Source organism: Thalassophryne amazonica, chromosome 18 (genome assembly GCF_902500255.1).
Source record: "Thalassophryne amazonica chromosome 18, fThaAma1.1, whole genome shotgun sequence".
Classification (NCBI taxonomy): Eukaryota; Metazoa; Chordata; class Actinopteri; order Batrachoidiformes; family Batrachoididae; genus Thalassophryne; species Thalassophryne amazonica.
In genome coordinates, this window is record NC_047120.1 from 64,216,300 (window position 1) to 64,237,773 (window position 21,474).

The 21,474-nt window shown below is 41.8% G+C and overlaps 1 protein-coding gene and 1 long non-coding RNA gene across 3 annotated transcripts in view; one reads left to right on the forward strand and one right to left on the reverse strand.

Moving 5' to 3' along the window:
* Positions 1-10,476, forward strand: part of cep131 (centrosomal protein 131) — a 39,700-nt gene extending 29,224 nt beyond the window's left edge. The window contains exons 20-30 of one of the 2 annotated variants that reach the window (XM_034193733.1): positions 310-339; positions 2,488-2,590; positions 2,833-3,034; positions 3,873-3,974; positions 4,366-4,516; positions 4,600-4,674; positions 6,386-6,528; positions 7,869-8,046; positions 8,701-8,897; positions 9,001-9,061; positions 10,139-10,476. In XM_034193733.1, coding sequence (XP_034049624.1) covers positions 310-339; positions 2,488-2,590; positions 2,833-3,034; positions 3,873-3,974; positions 4,366-4,516; positions 4,600-4,674; positions 6,386-6,528; positions 7,869-8,046; positions 8,701-8,897; positions 9,001-9,061; positions 10,139-10,204 — 1,308 coding nt within the window. In that variant the 3' untranslated portion in view covers positions 10,205-10,476. The remainder of the gene's footprint in view (positions 1-309; positions 340-2,487; positions 2,591-2,832; positions 3,035-3,872; positions 3,975-4,365; positions 4,517-4,599; positions 4,675-6,385; positions 6,529-7,868; positions 8,047-8,700; positions 8,898-9,000; positions 9,062-10,138) is intronic. The other variant, XM_034193734.1, reaches the window with a different exon arrangement.
* Positions 2,483-19,877, reverse strand: LOC117530802. Its single transcript, XR_004566451.1, has 3 exons — positions 19,867-19,877; positions 8,386-8,392; positions 2,483-2,600 (listed from the first exon to the last, which is right to left on the reverse strand). It is a non-coding gene; the product is annotated as an uncharacterized LOC117530802 (long non-coding RNA).
* Positions 19,878-21,474: the final 1,597 nt, after the last annotated feature.

Here is a 21,474-nt window from a genome sequence, read left to right on the forward strand (position 1 = left end):
GTATGCATAAATATACGCATCTTTTTAAGAATAACACAACAGAATCATTACTTTTACAGCCACTTTTCCTTTGAAAAGTCAGGGCATGTTTAAAGGGACTACACCTTTAATAATTCTGTGTGTATTCTGAGAATTGGCATGTGCACTGATTTTCACTGCGAGTAACCTTCATGTATGAGTGTCTGATATTTGGCTTCCAGCTTTAACGGTTTCCTCCCCTCTCCGTTTTCTTTCTTCTGTGCTGCCTGGGTTTTTTTTTTTGTTGTTTTTTTTTTTTCTGGTTTTGTTTTTCCTCCTCCCTGGCTTTAGGTGTGGCAAATTCTGGGTCCGCTGTGTGAGGTAACTGTTTCTGCTTCTAACCCAGTCATCCTCGTCACTCTCACCTCTCTCACTGCTTCTTTGCTATTTGCATGTTGTTGCATGCTGCTCCACTTAACTTTACACTGCTCCCACCACACCATTTCAGTTACAAGACTTCAGATAGATTCTAAATTTATTTTGATGTTGTTCATAACGATCGGTGTCATCATGCAGATTTGTTTGCATACAGAAGTGTTCAGAATAACAGTAGTGCTATGTGACTAAAAAGATTAATCCAGGTTTTGAGTATATTTCTTATTGTTACATGGGAAACAAGGTACCAGTAGATTCAGTAGATTCTCACAAATCCAACAAGACCAAGCATTCATGATATGCACACTCTTAAGGCTGTAAAATTGGCTATTAGTAAAAAAAAAAAAAAAAGTAGAAAAGGGGGTGTTCACAATAATAGTAGTGTGGCATTCAGTCAGTGAGTTCATCAATTTTGTGGAACAAGCAGGTGTGAATCAGGTGTCCCCTATGTAAGGATGAAGCCAGCACCTATTGAACATGCTTTTCTCTTTGAAAGCCTGAGGAAAATGGGATGTTCACAATATTGTTCAGAAGAACAGCGTAGTTTGAATAAAAAGTTGATTGGAGAAGGGAAAACCTATACGCAGGGGCAAAAAATTATAGGCTGTTCATCTGCAATGATCTCCAATGCTTTAAAATGGACAAAAAACCAGAGACGCATGGAAGAAAATGGAAAACAACCATCAAAATGGATAGAAGAATAACCAGAATGACAAAGGCTCACCCATTGATCAGCTCCAGGATGATCAAAGACAGTCTGGAGTTACCTGTAAGTGCTGTGACAGTTAGAAGACGCCTGTGTGAAGCTAATTTATTTGCAAGAATCCCCCACAAAGTCCCTCTGTTAAATAAAAGACATGCGCAGAAGAGGTTACCATTTGCCAAAGAACACATCAGCTGGCCTAAAGAGAAATGGAGGAATATTTTGTGGACTGACGAGAGTAAAATTGTTCTTTTTGGGTCCAAGGGCCGCAGACAGTTTGTGAGACGACCCCCAAACTCTGAATTCAAGCCACAGTTCACAGTGAAGACAGTGAAGCATGGTGGTGCAAGCATCATGATATGGGCATGTTTCTCCTACTATGGTGTTGGGCCTATATATCGCATACCAGGTATCATGGATCAGTTTGGATATGTCAAAATACTTGAAGAGGTCATGTTGCCTTATGCAGGAAGAGGACATGCCCTTGAAATGGGTGTTTCAACAAGACAATGACCCCAAGCACACTAGTAAAGGAGCAAAATCTTGGTTCCAAACCAACAAAATTAATGCCTCGCAGATGTGAAGAAATCATGAAAAACTAAATACGAGTTTAGTGATTCACAGGATTGCTAAAAAAGCTGTTTAAACATAATAGTTTTGAGTTTGTAGCATCAACAGTAGATGCTACTGTTATTGTGAACACCCCCTTTTCTACTTTTTTTTATTTTTTACTAATGGCCCAATTTCATAGCCTTAAGAGTGTGCATATCATGAATGCTTGGTCTTGTTGGATTTGTGAGAGTCTACTGAACCTACTGGTACCTTGTTTCCCATGTAACAATAAGAAATATACTCAAAACCTGGATTCATCTTTTTAGTCACATAGCACTATTATTATTCTGAACACTACTGTATATTGTGAAGAATGACCAGTTTTAAACCAACATGCCAGTCGCCAGCGCTTCCTGCAGCTGCTGTATTAGCTTGATAAGCTGTGTCATGCCTTGATTGGCAATTTATTTTGTGTGCAGTCAGTTTTAAGAAAATGCTGGACAGTGAAAATAATTTCTCAAGTGTTAACTTATTATCTGTGCAGCGATTGGCCCGGTATGAATTAGAGTTTCTGTATTAAAAAGAACTTTTGTCTATTTGGATATACCTTGTTAAACTATTTCTCGAGTCAGTCCATCTTTTAGTGATCTGTGATCCGAACAGTTTATTGATTAGAAGGTCAGACTCAGACTGACCTCAGATCTGTCCAATATCTGCTTTTTTTTAACATCATGTAGTGTGACTCCAGCTTAACGAGGTCCTAGTTATTAGTAGTGATGCGTTATACACCCACCCACTGTCATTCACCTCCTTCTCTCCTTCACCTCCTCCATCCACAGGAGATCAAGAAGCTAAAGGATCTGATGAGTGCCAAGGAGAAGGTCCGCCGTGAGAAATGGATTGAAGAGAAAAGCAAGCAGATCAAAGAGATTACTGTTAAAGGTACAGTAAACTCAGCTAAGAAGAGATAAAAAAAAAAAAGTTTAGTTTGTCATAATACATATGGGGTAGGAGTTGGGCTCCCAGTAATTAGACCTGGATGCAGTTGCTGATCTCGCCAGTTGTCTATGTTGTTGGACAAGACACTTTATCTGCATTGTCTCAAACAATGAGAAAGATGGCGACAGAGTGGAATCTGAACACGACAGTTCTGTTGCACGGGAATCTGTCTTTTTGACACGCAGGTCTGGAGCCAGAAATTCAGAAACTGATCTTGAAACACAAGCAGGATCTGAAGAAGCTACAAACGCTGCATGAGGCAGAGCTGCTGCAGGCTGAGGACAAGGCAGCACAACTATACGTCCACAAGGTGGAGGAGCTCCACCAACAACTGGAAAAGGAGAAGGAGGAGCTGTATCAGAGAGATAGGGAGCTAGCCCGACTGAGGTATTCACAGAGATGGTGTCGTGATGTTGAAACATTAATCATTTTTATTGCTCATCCTCAGTCTGTTTGCACAGACTGGGTTAGATAATGAGTTTCCACTGCAGATAAAACTCTGTTAGCTCAGGTTTAATAAGTGCGACTTTGTGTGTGTCATACAACCCCAAATTAGACAACGTGGAAATGGTATGGAAAATGTAATTACTCCCCCCCAAAGTAATTATTCTGTTTGTTTTAATTTCTTTTTCATTGTAGATAGTATGAGCCCAAGATATGTCATATTTTGTGTGTTCATCATTTTATTGGTTAATATACATGGATTCCTGCATTTAAGGCTTATAACACATTCCAAAAAAAAGCTGAGATGGGACAATTGAGGGCTATTAATGAGGTTGAAAAAAATTCCCAAATTAAATAATGATATTTCAAACAGGTGATGTAATCACTATTTGGTACAATAACAGTATCCACGATGAGGAGCAAAGATGGACAGAGGATCTCCAGTTTGTCAACAAATGTATGAGAAAATTATTCAGTTGTTTAAAACAATGTTCCTCAAACAAAGATTGGAAGGGATTTGCATATGTCTCCCCTCTACAGTACATAATATCAGTGTGTAAAGGACAAGAGCACCAGCCTAAGATGACGACTCATGATCTACGATCCCTCAGACTACATTGCAAGAAGAGTTATTCATCAATAGCTGATATAACTACACAGAGAAGGGGAGATTAATTTGGGAAACCTTTGTCAAGTGTTGTCCATACCATCCCAGCTTTTTCTGATTGGGGGTTGTAGTTAAACAGCTTTTAGATGTATTATGTCTCTGTGTTTGATTCAGACAGGAGAAGCTTCTTCAGGAGGAGGAGCTTCAGCAACAGAGGAGGCGTCTCTACCAGGAGGTGGCTGACGAGAAAGAGAGGCTGACTCAGCTGGCTGCACGGTAATGTCAAAGTCAGGATCTGCAAAAACAAAGAAATGTCTTCTGTGGAAGATGAATGGTTTTGAGGACGCACATGAAGTCGAGATAAAAGATCAGTGATGTGAATTTAATTCAACTGGTTGTCAGTTCAAAACAAAAGTTTCATAGTGGCAACGTCCGATTGTTATTGTCACGTCCACAGTGACTCCAAATGCTTTTGTCACTAGACATAATTTTGCTGATGTGACATAATCGATTTATTAATGAAACAAACAAGGTAACAATAATGATGTCATGTACACCGCTGAGGACTCCTTGAGGTGAAACCTCACCAAACAAATCTCCACAAAACCTAGTGAAATGGTCATTTTTGTCAAGCCAAATAATTAAACCTTTTGGTTTTTCCCTGTAGGCAGCGAGCCGAACTAGAGGATCTGCAGAAACAGTTGGAGGAGAACAACTCTCTGGCTGTACGAGTCCTCAGAGAGGAGCTGGACAAAACCCGAGAGGAGCACGATAGGAGACACCAGGTGATACAGCAGCCTGATCGTGTCTTCAAACTGGTCTGTCTCAGAATCCTTGTTCAGCATTCAGTCAGTCATCAGGACAGCGAAGATTTCACTGTGAGTTTGTCTTTTGTCACCAGGAAGAGATGAAGGCGTTAAAAGAACGACTGGACATCGACAAACAGATGTGGGAAGAAAACTACAAGAAAAAGGAGGTTTGTTAACACAAACCTGTGAATCTTCTTTGCACCTGCTCTGCACTTTATTATTCAGTTTATTTACGTAGCGCCAAATCAGAAAATAAGTCACCCCAAGGTGCTTCACAAGGGTTAACCCTCACCCTTACCAACAATCACGTTGGTAACAGTGGTAAGGAAAAGCTCCCTCGGGTGGTTTTGAGGAAAAAACCTCAAGCAGACCAGACTCAGACGGGTGGCAAACTTCTTACAGGAGGCGCTAGTCTATAAAGGATTTTGTATGTTCATAACAAAAGCCTAAAATCTGAGACAAAGGAGCTGGTCTTTGACTTTGGGAAGTCCAGACCAAGACTGCGACCAGTTCTGATCAAGGGAGTTGAGGTGTAGGCTGGAGTCTTACAAGTATCTCAGGCTGTGGCTGCACACCAAACTGGACTGGACAACCCACCCCAACCATCTGTACAGGAAGGGACAGAGTAGGCTGTACTTTCTGAGGAGGTTGCGGTCGTTTAACATCTGCAGGAAACTCCTGTGGATGTTCTGCCAGTCCGTAGTAGCCAGCATCCTCTTTTACACCGTGGTGTGCTGGGAGCAGCACACCCAAAAACAACACATTCAGGTTGCACAAACTGATCAGGTGGTTGGTTTGTCTCTGGTGACGGTGGCAGAGAACACTGGACAAACCGCTGGACATTATGGATGATGCCAGTCACCGTCATCAGCAACCAGAGGAGCCTCTTCAGCCACAGACTGCTCCTTCCCAAGTGCAGGACCAACAGATTGAGAAACTCTTTTGTCCCTCAGGCCATCAGACTGTACAACTCCTCACTCAGGGGAGGAGAAGTAACAGGAAGACAGAGGACGGGAAGGAGAGGAGCAGTTGTAGCCAGTAAGACAGTAGTTCTGGTATTTGTGTTTGTATTTACTTTTTGCAAATTCTTTCTTTCTTCTACTTTTGATACTCTGTGTGCTTCTTACCCTGTGTGCTACTGTCCAAATGCTGCTGGAACCTCAATTTTCCTGAGGAAGTCTTCTCCAGGGATTAATACATTTCTATCTAATCTAGTCAGAACTCTAGCAGCAGCATTTTGAATTATTTGAAGACCTTGAAAATGGACAAAGCCATGAATGAATCAGTAGTAAATTGAATCTTCATGATAGTTCGCATTTTTCAGACGTCTGTCTCCACTTCAGTGCCGTGAATGTTTTAAACACTTTAACTTGCTTTCATTCAATAAAACATCTGCAGATGGCGTAGTATTTAAATATTTGTACGTAGTACTTTTGCGTTTCTATAGTGATTAGACAAGCCTCAGTGTTTGTGTTTGCCTTCTGTTTGCACGTTTCATTTTGTGCTACTGTAGCACATTTCCCCATACGAGATGAACGATGGCGTACCTTATCTTAAGATGACCTGAACACATAACTTTAAAAAACTTCTTGCTATAATCTCCTTAAACTTCATTTTGTCGCTGTTTAACTGCCTGTTGGTTGCAGTGTCTGATTGAAATGTAACTCTTTCCAAAGCAGCTCTTTGACAAAGTCGCTGTTTTATCTGAGAAGTAATTTTGTAACAAAGTGTGACACAAATGTGACTTTGAGGGACTGTTAGTGACCAGGAACAGAAACCAGGAACAATGTGCAGGAACATCGTCTAAATAAGCAAACCATTATCTACAAAGGCATTCAAGACTCAACAGGACTGCTTTCATGTTTTTGTCGTCTCCAGGATGCGAGGCTGCTGAGCCGTGAACATGAGCTCAGAGAGCAACTGCGCCGAGAACGCGACAAAGAGATCGAGCTCGCCATCTGGACGTTAGAGGCGGAGACGAGCAAAGAAAAAGAAGAGTGTAAGCGGACGTGTGACAACAGGTGTGCCTTAACGCAAACCGTGTTCTGGTTCATGATTACAAAAGGCTCTCGGTCAGAGAGGCAAGCTTTGGTAACCATAACAACAGGCCTCTGAGCAGCATTCAGTTGTGTTGTTTAAAGCACAGGAGGTAGGGTAATAATACCCACTACGGAGATGAGTTATTTTTACTAAATTTAAACAAACCATAATGCTGCATTTACACATAGGCAGGACGCATTACGAACGTCATATTTGCGTCATTCTTGGCACATTCCTGACATTCTTAATGTGACTTAACGCATCTGAATAGGTTTCTTCATAGCGTATGTTGGTGCATGACATTCGTGATTTTCATGGAGCATATTTTTGGGTGTCAAAAAAATCTTCCACGAATGTCACGCACCACCCTCATTTCGCCTCATGTTGTGGAGGTCGCAACTGAGCGTGTTGATCTGTCTTGATTAGTCATCCTTAATAGAGCGTGACAGTGTTCTTCTCTGATGTGTGCACAATTAAACCCTGCGCCGCATTCAGTTTAATTGCTGCAGTATGCTGAAGAAGATCAGTGACGTCAAGTCGGCTAAAAGTTTCATTCCAGTACTCATCAGCACGCTCCTGCAGTTGTTACACCTGCTGCATGTGCCTTATGTTTGGGAAAATGAGCGAGACGAGAGCCACGTGGAGCCACACATCTGGCTCTCTCCATCTCCTCCTCCTCTCTGTGTCACTCCATGGCACAGAGCCCAACTAAGCATATAGTCACAAAGTTGTTCTGCTTTGGATTTTGAGGAGCAAACTGGAGCGATCTGAATTGTTCAGCAGCTGATGGATGAATGTGTGTGTGTGTGTGTGTGTGTGTGTGTGTGTGTGTGTGTGTGTGTGTGTGTGTGTGTGTGTGTGTGTGTGTGTGTGTGTGTGTGTGTGTGTGTGTGTGTGTGTGTGTGTGTGTGGAGACAATTTGCCTCATTCACAACGTGACAGAACATAAGGATGCACTGTTACGCGCAACAACACGGAACATTATTCTTGACCATGCGTAATGGTTCCTGATAATTCACCAGCAACATGTGCTATTAATTGTAACGTGTGGTAACAGGTTGCAGCGGTTCCTGAGGACACCTGACGCCTCTGCTCTGAATCATCACATTCGTGATCATCGGCCAAGAATGTGTACTTCGTGGCATTTGTGACTTATCGTCGCTATGTGTAAATGCAGCATAAGCAATCGCTTTTATTTTGTCAAAAGGAAACCAGTCTTGAGTTTTACTGTTACAGGTTTTAATAAGTCCCTCATTCTGCATCCACGTGATCAGCTGATTGTAAACGATTCATTGTGCGAATGCTCTCTAAACGTTGGCAGGGTGAAGCGTTTGAGGGAGAAACACGAGGCTGACGAGCGAGAGCTGGAGCGCTCCGAGAGGGCAGCTGTAGAAAAGCAGCAAGAGCTGAGGAAGAAACAGATGGAGATGGAGGAAGAGCTGCTCCGACTGCAGGGTGTGCTCAGACAGAAGGAGCAGGAACTGGAAAATGTCACACAGGTAAGCTCCTCCTTTTCAGAAGGTCGGAGAATTGTTTCCCCATTCTGGTAGCCTCCTTCCTGTAAGGTCACCCACCACCTTCATCAGGTTCAGTGGAATTAAATCTATGTAGCCCAGAAACACGAAATATCTCAGCGGGCTTTGTGTTCTGCACAGGTATTCTTTGTAGAAAGAGAGTTCCATGAATGGACAAACACTGCTGCAATCAAAAGTAGTATCAATAATAGGAAAACATAGGTCTTGTTCATGCATGGGGGGTAAGTTGGAGCATGAGATTGATAGACCGAATGGGGCGGCATCTGATGTTTTGTGGCTGCTGTGCAGGACCCTTGTGGTGACAAAAGAGCTGAGCCAGAAGGCGAGACTCTCGATTTACCAGTCAACTTATGGTCCTATCTTCACCTCTGGTCGTTAACTTTAGATAACAACTGAAAGAACAAGATTGTAGATACAGGCGGTGGAAATGAGATTCCTCCATTGAGTATTTGGCCTGACAGGTTGAGAAGCTAGAATACACTGTATAAGGTTGAGAAAAGAACGGCCCAAGATCGCCTTTAGTTGTCATGGTTTCCAGTAACATTAAAAAAGTATACTAATTGTGTTGGCTCAAAGGTCAAAGTTGCCACGTAGTTCCTGATTCCTCATGTTTTTCAGATACGGGACAAGCTGGCAGAAGAGCGCCACAACCTGGCAGAGGTGATAAGGCAGGAGTTTGCAGATCAGCTGGTGAGGACCGAGGAGGAGAACTGCCAGATGAAAGCGGAGGTGTCGGAGGCCAGAGCGCGGCTACGGCTGGAGGTTGAGAGACTCACTGCCGAGAAGGAAGAGGAGTTGGGCGAGGTCCAGCAACGGTACAGTCAAGTTACAGCAGTACGGTTGTAATAAATAAGTGGGAGAATTGGCGGGAAAATAAAATGTTTTGACGGCGGCTGTTTGCTGCTGTGATTTGCCCAGGGTGAAGTCGGCCATTTTGAAGAAGGAAGAAACCGTTAATAACCTACGAAAGCAGCTTGAGGTGAGTGAGACGTCTTTGTCAATTTGTTCTTTAAGCATCCTTTTTGTACCACCTGCAGGAACAGCCCTTTTTCAGTTCTTATCGCTCAGCCACCTTTCGACTGTTCCTCAAGCAAAATGCTGCTACTGTGAACATTAGCAACATTTAGCCCACAACATATTGCTAATATTAGTGTAAGCTAACATGACTCACACATTTCTGGCATTAGCATTCAAAAGCCCATAACTCATATTGCTAACATGCTAATGTCATCATTAAGAAACCCTATCTTTCACATAAACTTAGCATTGCTGATGTGCTAGCATTAACAGATCATTGCTTGCATATTAATACATTACGTTGGTAAATGGACTGCACTTTTCCATCTGCATCAGACGCTCAAAGCGCTTTACAATAATGCCTCACATTCACCCTGATGTCAGGCTGCTGCCATACAAGGTACTTACTACACACCGGGAGCAACTGGGATATTAAGGACCTTGCTCAAGGGCCCTTAGTGATTTTCCGGTCGGGCTGGGATTTGAACTGAGGAATCTCTGGTCTCAAGCCCATCACCTCCCCTAAAATCTGTTAGTAAATCATGATGCACACATAACACATAGCTAGCATGCTAACACTATCATTAGCAAACATGACTTATTGTTGGCATATGGTACTATTAGCATTAACAAACCAATTGCTAGCATGCTAGCAAGAACAAACCATGACTTGCACATTTCCATATTGATAGCACACTAACATTAGCATTATGCTAGCAGCAACAGAGGTGGGAAATAGTCTTTTATCACTATCAGTTCTTTTTTTGACATCATAGGATGAAAATTTTTGTCATTAAAGAAAAGTGTATTTAAAAATGTACATATTTTTTGTGCAGGTCATAGTTACAAAGGCCACTTTTTTATTATGCTGATGAACATTATAGCTTATAAAGTATTGAGATGAATTGATGTGTACACGTAGAGTTCATCCATCAAATGTATGAAATAACAGCAGGGGGCGCTGTTTGCCATGTGAACATTATGAGGCTTGTGCCAGTTGATTGACAGCACATATAAACACTTCCCTCGTCTCTGATAGGTTGCTCTGAAGAGGGCGGGTCAACTCGAGGCTATATTGGAAAAGCAGAGGAAGCTTGAGAAGTGAGTGACAGGAAGGTCTGGATCCACCCCGCCCCCCACCCTTCCCCCCACTGACCAACTGGGCCTCACACCAGGGTCTTGTTCTTTACTTTGGATGTTGTTCCTGCCAGCAAGACCCAACCTGTGGAATGTCCGAAGCTCTGTTAAGTGACTGGACCCTGTCCTACCTCATTTGAAAACTACACAGCTGGATTTAGAGGCGGAGCATAGGGCGTCGCCACAGACTAGTCTTCTCCCGGGCGGCAAAGAATCGGGAACGCATGCGATTTTAAAAGCCCCAGGACCAGGTGGCTGTTCCACCTTTATGAACTACCCATTCTTCTACTGTTTCTGCCTTCTTTTTTTTTCTTCTTGGTGACCACATCATCATCATCATCCCCTACGCCCACCCACAAGCATTGTGGGAGTTTTGGAATGCCGCCATGTTCCTCACAGTTAGCGGCTCCAGATGTTTTCCACACCAGCCCGGCCGGGCCTGCACTGCTGGAGAGGAGCGAGGGATAATGTGGGGGTTGTTACAGCCAGCCCATAACCCTCCTCATAACTTGTACCAGCTCAACCCCCCCCCCCTTTTTTTTTTTTTTTAAATAGGCGGAGTCAGTGTGTTTTGTCCCAGTGACCTCTCCGGGTCTGCGATGATCTGAGGATCTGTAAATCTCTGACATGTGCGTCTTCAACCAAAAGTGCATGTTTACAGAGAGGTTAGAAATTACAAGACGGGTTTCAGAATAAAGTTAGAGGGTACGGAGGACGTGTAGGCGCCTGGAAGACAGAGCGGTTGGGGAAAAGGAGTGAGTCCTGCTGTAGAATTTTTTTTGTTTAAAGCCCATTTCAGAACCACAAGCATCACCAGCCTTCAAGCAAACTTTGAGTTGCAATTAAAAAGATTTTAATGATTATAATGACATAGAAAAGTGATAACATGAAATCCACCAGATAAAAGCTTGAAGTGCTGTTTTCCGACAGATCATATCCAGATAACATTCCCCCGCCACCCAAACAAATATGTTTAAGTTTTGGCAAGTGATTTTAGTTTTGCTTTATTAGTAGATTCTCCCATAATTATCTTATATTTAGTAAACTTATTTCAAATAATTAAGTAAAAATAATACATAAATCAAAGCCATCAGAGGCTTGACGCGTTTTCTTTTTTTGATGACCTTAACTTTTGACCGAATTGCTCCAAGTACTAAACATGTGGAGACACTCGTCTCAGGGATATTCCCATTAAGTGTTGGGAAATAATCTCACATTTCCAAGTCATTTTGTGCACAGACAAAGACGAGTCATTACAGTACACTTGCATGCCGAGTTCAGAAACTTGTGCTGCTTTGTGATGATGTCATACACACATGTGAATCCGGTGAGTCTTTGAACACAGTGTAGCTACTTTCGCTGCTCGTGGCAGCGACACTTCCTCCAGTGTGACTGTGTTAATAAATGAAGCGAGCTGTGAGAGACTGCTGGTAAGACATCCAGTTCTTTCATCATTATGGTGGTAATTGTATGTCTGAAAGGGGCTTTAAACCAAAGGTGGACCTCCGAAGTAATGAACTAACACAGGCTTTAGACTAAAGTTACCGTGCGTGTAAACCGCTGTGGTCACCAACACTTCGAGCGTGATCAACATGTCAATCTCTATCATACTGGAGGAAAATCATAAAACAGGTTGTATGGTGTGTGGTTGGTTTTAATGATGCGGAAGCAGCCATGTGTGTCGGTTTATTTCAACATTTATGTGCCTTAGTTAGCACAATGTGTCCACAGAGCTGCATCAGCATTTCAGTCACAGAAGCATTGAAATGAACAGCAAAACAAAAATGACAGAATCTTTATAACTGTGGGAACAATGTAATGAAGGAAATATTCACATTGAACAACAACACAAAAATGTCAGAAGTTTGATAATTGAGAGCAATGCAGTGAAGGAAATAATAATCTTAACAGCAAAACAAAAATGTCAGAAGCTTTACAACTGTGGGAACAATGCAATGAAGGAAATACCTTGAACAACAACACAAAAATGGCAGAATCTTTAGAACTGTGGGAACAATGCACTGAAGGAAATATTCAGCTTAAACAACAATACAGGAATGTCAGAAGCTTGATAACTGTGGGAGCAATCCAATGAAGGAAATATTCGGCTGGAATAACAACAAAACAAAAATGGCAGAATCTTTATAACCATGGGAGGAATGCAGTGAAGGAAATGCTCATCTTGAACAACAACAAAACAAAAATGGCACAAATCTCCAGATAAACTCACTGCCGTGAAGGATGGCAACATCTGAACTAGTACCTAAAGCACCATGATGATATATTCTGCTGAGGCGATAAAGTATTTATCTGCCCTCTGGTGGATTGATTTATTAATCCTCCATTTTTGCACAAAGTACACAAGTAAACATGAGGTGGATATTGCATTAAGTAACATTTTTCTTGTTCTTGTCATCTTAAACTCCAGCCAGAACATTGTTGCTTTTATTTGAGAAGTGATCTTAGTTTAGAAAAGGTTGGTACCATCGAGCCAAATTGTAACGCCTTTTTTGAAAGGAAACTGACACAAAAATGAGTTTCCAGTGTTTCTGAATGTGAGAAAGAAAAGAGGCCGGCTTTAGGAGGTGGAGGAATGAGGAAGGATTAGAAAGCGAGGCTGGGAAGGAGTCGTGTGCAAGGAAGAGGGGGGGGTGCATCCGTGTGACCCAACACACGCTAAGAGCCGCGCAGGTTTATCCGGGCCATGCTGTGACATAACGCATCCAAATCCATGAGAGAAATGGGGCCTCGACCAAGGCTGGGGTCGTGCACACACGTGAACTAACTGTTCTCCATTTTCTCTCATGAGCCGCCGTCTCTTCACACAACCTTCTGTTTGTTTGTTTGTTTCTTTCTTTCTTAATCCCTATAATGTATAAAGATATTTAGAAGCTTGTCTGCCACACAAAAAAGTCTTTGTGGTTCAGATTTCAGCCAGAATTTCCTTTTTGTTTGGGGGCCAGAAAGTAAAATAAAGGTCATTATTCAGCAGCAACATGATGTGAAAAGCCACATTATGGGATTTCTGAAAGCCGCTGAAGAGAGACTGAAGAGTTTTGTAATTTGGCACAACAGCGTGATTGACTGAACGATAGCAAAGAAAACGTGAGCGACCTTTGTACATTCACACTTTGACAAAGTTAATCTCTTTCTTTTCTTTTATTAGAACATATGTCTTGGTCATAACTTTTTATTTTATTTAACCGTTAAAGTTTGTCAGGTTTCTCTGACATGGAGGTAAATTGTTCATGAAGTCTGCGTGTTTTATGGAACACATCAGTCACCGTGTGGTTGGCAAATATTTAAATCCACTTCCAACCTTTTTTTCTCTCCATTAGTATTTTGTAGTAGTTACCAAACATTTGCACCCAAAATATGAAGGCAGCAACCTCGTCTGGCCTGTAAAGAGTCAAAACTTTAGGGTTGAACATTTGCAACCGTAAACGTAACAAACTGAAGGATTTTGGGGGGTGGGGTGGACAGGACTTTGTTGTTGTTGTTACACTTTCTTTCACAACCCTCGTGGTAGATTTGGATGAACATCGACACAAACGTTTGGTCCTCTGTGTATTTGTGTAGCAGTGTAATTTCCACTGTCACATGCAGCCATTTTGAAAATGGTGGCCATATTTGGTTCCATTGACTTGTGTGCCTAATTTAGAGATTATATCTGTCCAAATATTTTGTTTCTCCAGAAAATATTTTGGCACTTTTGCAAGATGGCAGTTTGAGTAAACTGTTAATTTTTTTTTTTGTTTGTTTGTTTGTTTCCCCCCCTCCCTTCCAGAGTGTGAAGTGTTTAAAAAAAACGGCTAAAATTAAATCCTAAATCTTAGCCTTGGAGTTGCTTTCACTCTGGATTTGTAGGCGAAGTTTTAACATTACTCCTGCCGTCCTTCTTGTATCACCGAGCTTCATTTTTGTGCCACAGTTCCTGTTTGACCTTGAATGACGCAAGTCACATACTCTGTGTTGAAATTGTTTTTATTTTCATTTTATTTGCTTTTTTTTTTTCTCATTTTGTGCCCAAACACACAGCTCTTAAATGCACTGTTTTTTTTCTTATTACATTGTTTTCGTGCTGTTTTTCTTGATATTCATCGTCCAAAACTGTGATAATTCAATGACCGTCCTCAGAAAAGAATAATAAACAAAAGACTGTCTCAAGGGAAGAAAACGGCCTTCCTGCTCTCTGTTCACTGGGAATCAGACAAATGTTTGCTTGTTCCATGTGCACCCCACCCTCCCATCCCATGTTCTGTCTTCATCACATGTGACGAGTCTGACGAGTGCCACCACAATTCAGTTCAGCTGGTTTATTTGTGATGAAGTTTCATTTTTCAACACATTCTCGTAAATCGATGTAACGGTCTGTGTGAATGTCTGCAGTGCCGGCGGAATGCTGCAGCTTTACATCTGGAATAATGTCCAGAGCTAACCCACTTCTTCTTTCTTCTTCACCCTCTGGTTTGCTTCGCTGCCAAAGCGATCGGTGGCGCGTACAGAAATGCGTCTCCTCTTTCAGCATTTTGCTTTTCTTTCCACACAGGAAACCAAACCCTGCAGAGGAACACTGACTCTTCAATCTCGTTTGTCGCGGAGGCCCAGCTGAGTTGGGAGGAAAAATGGCTTTTGTGCCCGAAAGAAGCATCGTGTGATTAAAAAAAACAAAAACAAACAGCCATCTGCAGGGTCAAGTGAGGTCCGCCCCGCTCATCAGCTGATGGCATTCAGGATCTCTGAACTTTGGAATCAAACATTTGGCTCTTCTTTGTCTTTTAGGAAACTTGAGCTCATATGGTGAAATGTCTAGGCCAGAGGTCTCAAACCCGTTCCAGAAAGGGCCGAGAAGGTGCAGGTTTTCTTTGCAACCACCCACTGCACCCTGTGATTTCACTGATTAATATCACTTTGAGCAGATGGAATCAGTTAATCAGTAAAGTCACCTGGTGCAGTGGGTGGAGCCTGCACTTTCTCAGCCCTTTCTGGAACCGGTTTGAGACCTCTGATCTAGACAAACCAACCCAGATAATAAAAAAAAAACTACAACAAACAGAGACGAGCACAAATTGCTTTGTCGCCAACTCCCAAAAGTGGCGTAATTCCGACACTTGATTTGGATTTAAATCGGGAATCTGCTCAAATTCATTTACTGCGAAAGAACAAAAACTAGTCAGTCTTAATGCGCACGCACGCTCATCAGTGCACCTGTGGGCGTGTTGGTCTTAGAATGAGGCGTGGTCAGGCGCAGGGTTGACGCTTTGCTATTGTGTGGCAGCAGAAAGAGACGCATCAAAAACCAGGTGCAGAGTCGAGGTTTTTTTTTTTTTCCCTACTTAATGATCAAAGCCGGTGTCGTAGACTGATCGGCCCCCTTAAAAATCTGTCCCCCCTGATGACGCGGTTCAGGGATTAACACCTCGTTTCTGCTTCAAATTGCTCTCCAGTCATCATCTATCTCAGCGACAGATATCTGAAGCTTTTGTACAACAATAATTTCCACATAAATTCAGCATTATTTCAGCATAAAAGGCAGCGGAAGCGATCAGAGCACCACGGCTAAAGGAGTTGCTAGCTGATGCGTTCATTGCTTGTCAGATATTTCAAAGTGTCACGCAATTTCACCTCATTTCTGCTTAAAACTGACTTTAGAATGATTTAAGAGGTTAGACCTTTATCATCTGCTGGTTAATAATTCCATTAATCCATTTGATTGCTTTGAGTGAACAGACTCCGTCTTAGACGTGCTGCTGTGGTCCGAAATGACGCATGCGCAGATGCAAAAGGCGGACCGATTTTTAGGGGTGGACCGTTCGGTCTGCCACACTGGGTCTTGGCATAGGCGATATACGTGGCCACTACTGCAAGCCCTAAAAAACAAACAAAAAACCCCAATAAATCATCGTAATAATTTGCAGCCCCCACTGGAACCCTTTCCTCGTGCTGTATCTTGGTGCAGATATGTATATACACACACATATAGATACACCTTACTGAATTTTCATATTGATATTGTCATCATGAAAAGGCCGCCTAAGCCCTCTGGTGTGGCTTTCAGAAAGAGGAGTAAAGATGATGCAGTAAAGAGGTTCCAGTGTAGAGGTGCAGGTGAATCCCATTACCTCGCGTATGCGTAACTCTCCTTTTGGTTTTATTCTCTGTCAATTTGTGGACTCTGAAAATTTAGAGTACCTTATAAAGACTACTATGTTTTTCGTCAACCTCAGCTCACGGTTTCAGATAACTTGTGGTTCAATTTTTGTGGACCCCAACTTGGGCAAGTTAATGAGGTTTACCTGTATGTAGTCTTTTCTAACATAAAAAAGAAAAAAAACGCTGCTTGAAATAAAGCAAAAATTTCCTCATAATGCCAGTAAGTACTGCGTAACTGTTAGTAATGCATGATCACAACTAGATAATATGTTGACCACATCAAGCAGCAGTCTGTCTGCTGCAGCTACATGTTTTTGCTTTAAGGTAACAGGTATCTACTCGACGTCTGTCCTGGACTGATGCATTGACAAAATATTTGCAGAGGTGTCTAGAAGCTGCTGTGGAGGGACCTTCGCTCACATCTTCACCTCTCGCTGAATAATGTAAGTTTATCCAGTTTGTGGTCTCTGATGTCACTGCTATGTATGTATGTTATTATTGTTGTTGTAATTATTATTACTGAATGTTATAGTTTACCTTTGTTACTAATTACAGTAAGTGTCCTACAGAAGACAATGGTGTAGCGTCCAGTTTGTTACCTCTGCCAAGGAGGTTATGTTTTCGGTCACATCTGTTGGTTGGTTGGTTTGTTAGCAGGATTACTCAAAAAATCCTCAACGGATTTCAATGAAATTTTTTACCAGGGGTGTCTCTTGGCCTAACTTATAAGTCATTAAATTTTGGTAATGATCCAGAACATGATCCGGATCCAGTAATTTTTTTAAGGATTCTTTATCATTGCAGGATAGGGCCAATTTCAACATTTTTGCATCTAACTTCATGTAGACGGGCCACAAAGGCTGAACAAAAATTAATTTACGACACGACAATAATTTAGCATTTGTTTCTCCTCATTGAATAAACTTATTAGAAAATAAAAAAAAAACCGTGTAGTTCATGCAGTTTCTCTTTATAAATACATTTGCTAAAGATCTAAAGGTTTAACCACTGAATCTGAAACATGACGGTAGATGCGTGAAACGACGTGGAATAAGTCTCTTTGCCAAAGGGTATTCCATGTGACATCAGTGACACTATGGCCTTGGTGGATGTTTGCGCTCTCTGAGTGCTTCTTGTTTTTTGCTTTTTTTGTTTGTTTGTTTGGGTTTGTTTTGGGGTTTTTTTTAAACACTTTTTCAGTATAATTTTAATTTATCTCATTTGTATAGCGCCAAATCACAACAAAGCTGCCACAATTAAGGTCTAACCTTACCAACCCCTAGAGCAAGCACACAGGCGACAGTGGTCAGGAAAAAGTCCCTCTGAGGTTTTCAGGAAGAAACCTCAAGCTGCTGGAAGCTGGACACTCTCTCCACCCTGTCCCCGTTGATGTGAAGTGGTGTGTGGGTGTCCTGCTTCTTCCTGTAATCAATAATCAGTTCTTTTGTTTGTTTGTTTTAATGTTGAGGGTCAGGTTGGTCTCTGTGCACCACTCTGTCAGCCTTTGAATGTCCTGTCTGAAAGCAGACTCATCACCTTTGGTGATCAGTCCCACCACTGTCATGTCATCTGCGAATTTCACTATGGTGTTGGTAGGGGTGCCAAAAAAGGGGAGAATAAAGAGATGGATTGTAGGGGCCCAGAGAGGCCCCTAACACAATTATAATACTGACAAAATAATATAGGGGTGGCCCAGTAAGATTTCTTTTCATGGGGCTGAAAATCCTGGGTGTTGAGATGGATAGTGTCAGTTGGAAAGCAGCCGTGCGTGCAGAGAGAGTAGAGAAAAGGGCTCAGCACGCAGCCCTGAGGGGCCCCTGTGCTGAGTGTCAGAGTGGGGCAGAGATGCGGGCTCGTTCTGCCTGCCTGTGACCAGGCAGTCAGTTACGGTGCATGGATTGCAGGATCTGGAAGTTGTTACTCTCCACATCACCGCTACGTGCGTTTTCATGCCCAACTTGGGTGTGAGATTGTTAGGCCCCTCCTGCTGGGAAAAAAATAATAATAATAATTTGGCTTTTAGAAATCAGCATTGGGAATCCTTCATTATAACATCACAACTATGTTTTGGTGGAGTCAGAATTCTTCTGTTTGTGGCTGGAGGTGCAGCAGAGTCACAAGTGCCATTCTGGTTTATAACTGTGTATCAGTACTATAAAGGCAAGGTTTCCTTTACTGCTCTGTGTGTGTGTGTGTGTGTGTGTGTGTGTGTGTGTGTGTGTGTGTGTGTGTGTGTGTGTGTGTGTGTGTGTGTGTGTGTGTGTGTGTGTGGAGGTGGGGGTCTCTGTCTCGCTGTGGGAAAGGGGGGCGGGGCAGGTTGACTAATTTCCAGCAGCTGTTGCTGATTTCACATTGGCTCCGCCCACACAGTCACACTACACGAGCAGCAGCTCGACTGCAAACTTCTCAGGAGAATGTTGACGTTGAAGTCTGGACGAGCTGTGGAGCGGCTGCTGGTGAGCCTCAAATCATAAAGCGGATGAGGGTTAGTTGTCTCCTCTGAGTCACAGTCTGATGCCTTTATTTCATAGCACATTTTGTTTTCTTTATCTCTGAGTTTTTACTATCCAGGAGCCTGTTTTATCACTGGAACACATTCTTTCCATTCCTTATTTAGCCTCAGACTGGATTACCTACAGCACGGCAGCCTGAGCAAAGTGGATCACTGACTCTGTCCAGTCTTTATCATCAATAATTCATCCAGTTTGATGAGGATTAATTAGCAGCTGATATCACAGACCGCATGTTAATGTTCCACATTTCCATCTCTGAGGACAGATGCTGCTGTAACAGTTGCTGTGTCTTATCGCCCTATCACCAGCTCTTCCTGTGACACTGTTCATCCTGACAAATTTGTGGAACAGTGACTCAAACCCAGAGTGTTTCGACATCAATGCTTTCTGCAGCCATTTGTTGCATTCTAAAGTCTGACCTTTTTCTGATGATACAGTTCTGTTCATTGCAGTTATGTTTCAGACATTCTAAAGTCTGACCTTTTGCTGATGATACAATTCTGTCTGTTTCAGTTAAGTTTGATACATTCCAAAGTCTCTGTATCTGATGCCAAACCAGAGGCCTGGGGGCCAAGTAATGCTGCTAACATTGGGCCACATCAGAAATGTGACCTATAATGTTTTGTATGTTTACGTCAACTAACTGACAGAGGAAGGTGAAGGTTATTGCTGCATTCTGCGGCAAAGGGGAAATCAGAATTTCTCATCTGCAACTGAAAAAGTTGTATTTCCTAAGATTCTCGACCCACCTTCCACATTACATCGTAAATTGAAAGCGTTATTTTTCAAGATAATTTCAGGAAATTGCGCCATTTCAGCAACACTTCACTGTGTGTTGTTCAGCATGTCGCTGCCAAAGTAATCAGATCCCTGTGTTTGATTAGATTAGCGATTAGATAGAACTTTATTGATCCCTTGAGGTTCCAGCAGCATTGTATAGCAGCACACAGGGTAAGAAGCACACAGTGTATCAAAAGTGAAAGTAAAAAAAGAAAAGTTTGCAGTATAAGTAGCAGGCATATTCTAATACTAGACATGTTTTCACAAATCATTCAATGATTTAACTTTTTGCACTGTTTTTGCTCTTCTGTTTCTGGAGTTAAGTGAAGTATGTGTCTGTTGGAACAGCTGAATAGATTTTTTGTGACCATTTGAATCTGTCTCCAAAGTTTTGCCTTTTTAAAATCTCTAAATTTCTGATTTAAAGGCGGAAAATATATCATTTTTAAATCAATCCGGACAGAAGCTGTTGTTGTTGTTGTTTATGTACCTCTGTGTGGAGGTTTTTCTTTGGGTTGGGGTGGGGGGTGGGGTTATTTAGGTTTCTTATTGTTGAATTATTGAATTTGGTCCACCTCTCTGTTTGCAGTCCTCCATCTAACAAGTGCATGAGTTAAAGCTACACTGTGCAGGCTTTAGTGCTATTTATCAGAAGTGGGGAAAATAGCATTCATATCCATATTTTTATTAAAGCAAATTACCTACAACAAATTGATGTTCTCATGAGCTTAGAATGAGTCCATCATATTTACATGGGAGTGCGCCCCCTCATGGAGGCTGCCATGGTGACACAGTAGCCCAAAACTGACATGCTTACGCTGCCTTTTGCATTTTGCACCACTCTATGAAAACGGAGTTTAAAAAAAGAATCAGTGGTTGCTCCACTATACACTGTCTACCAGTTGCTAACACAGGCTATCAAGTTTGAGAAAACTTGTTTTTGTGAAATGGGGGGTCAGAAATATTGCTTATCACAAGAGCAGGCAAAGGAGCAAAAATGTGAAGGGAAACAAAATTGTGACTGGAGATTTGGTGGTGAAACAAAGATGTTCAGGGAAACATCAGGAGAAAGAGGTTGGCGAAAAAGAATTGGTATAGTCAGAGAGATGAAGAAAGTAGACAGTAGTACAAGGAGATGCAGTGTAAGCCAAAAAGAGAACTGGAAAAAGCTAAGGAAAAGGCATTTAGCGAGCTGTACAAGAAGTTGAATAGTAACAGGAGAAAAGGATTTGTACCAACTGGCCAGACAAAGGGACAGAGCTGGAAAGGATGTGGAACAGGTTAGGGTGGTAAAAGATGCAGATCGTAGTGTTCTGACAAGCGAGGACAGTGTGTTGAGAAGGTGGAGGGAATATTTTGAGGAGCTGAAGAATGAAGAAAATGAGAGCGAGAAAAGGCTGGATTATGTGGAGAAAGTAAATCAGGAAGTGCAAGAGATTACTAGAAAGGATGAAGTGAGGGCAGCTAGGGAGAGGATGAAAAGTGGAAAGGCAGTTGGCCCAGATGACATTCCAGTGGAGGCATGGAAATGTCTTGGAGATATAGCAGTGGAGTTTCTAACCAGATTTTTTTTAATACTGCCACAGCATATTAAAATTTCATCATTGAATGAATTCGTGTTTTTAGTTTTTGAAAATGTTGACCATTTAAAAAAAACTGTGTATATATATATATGTATATATATGTGTGTGTGTATATATATATATATATATATATATATATATATATATATATATATATATATATATATATTATATATATATATATAATATATATATATATATATATATAT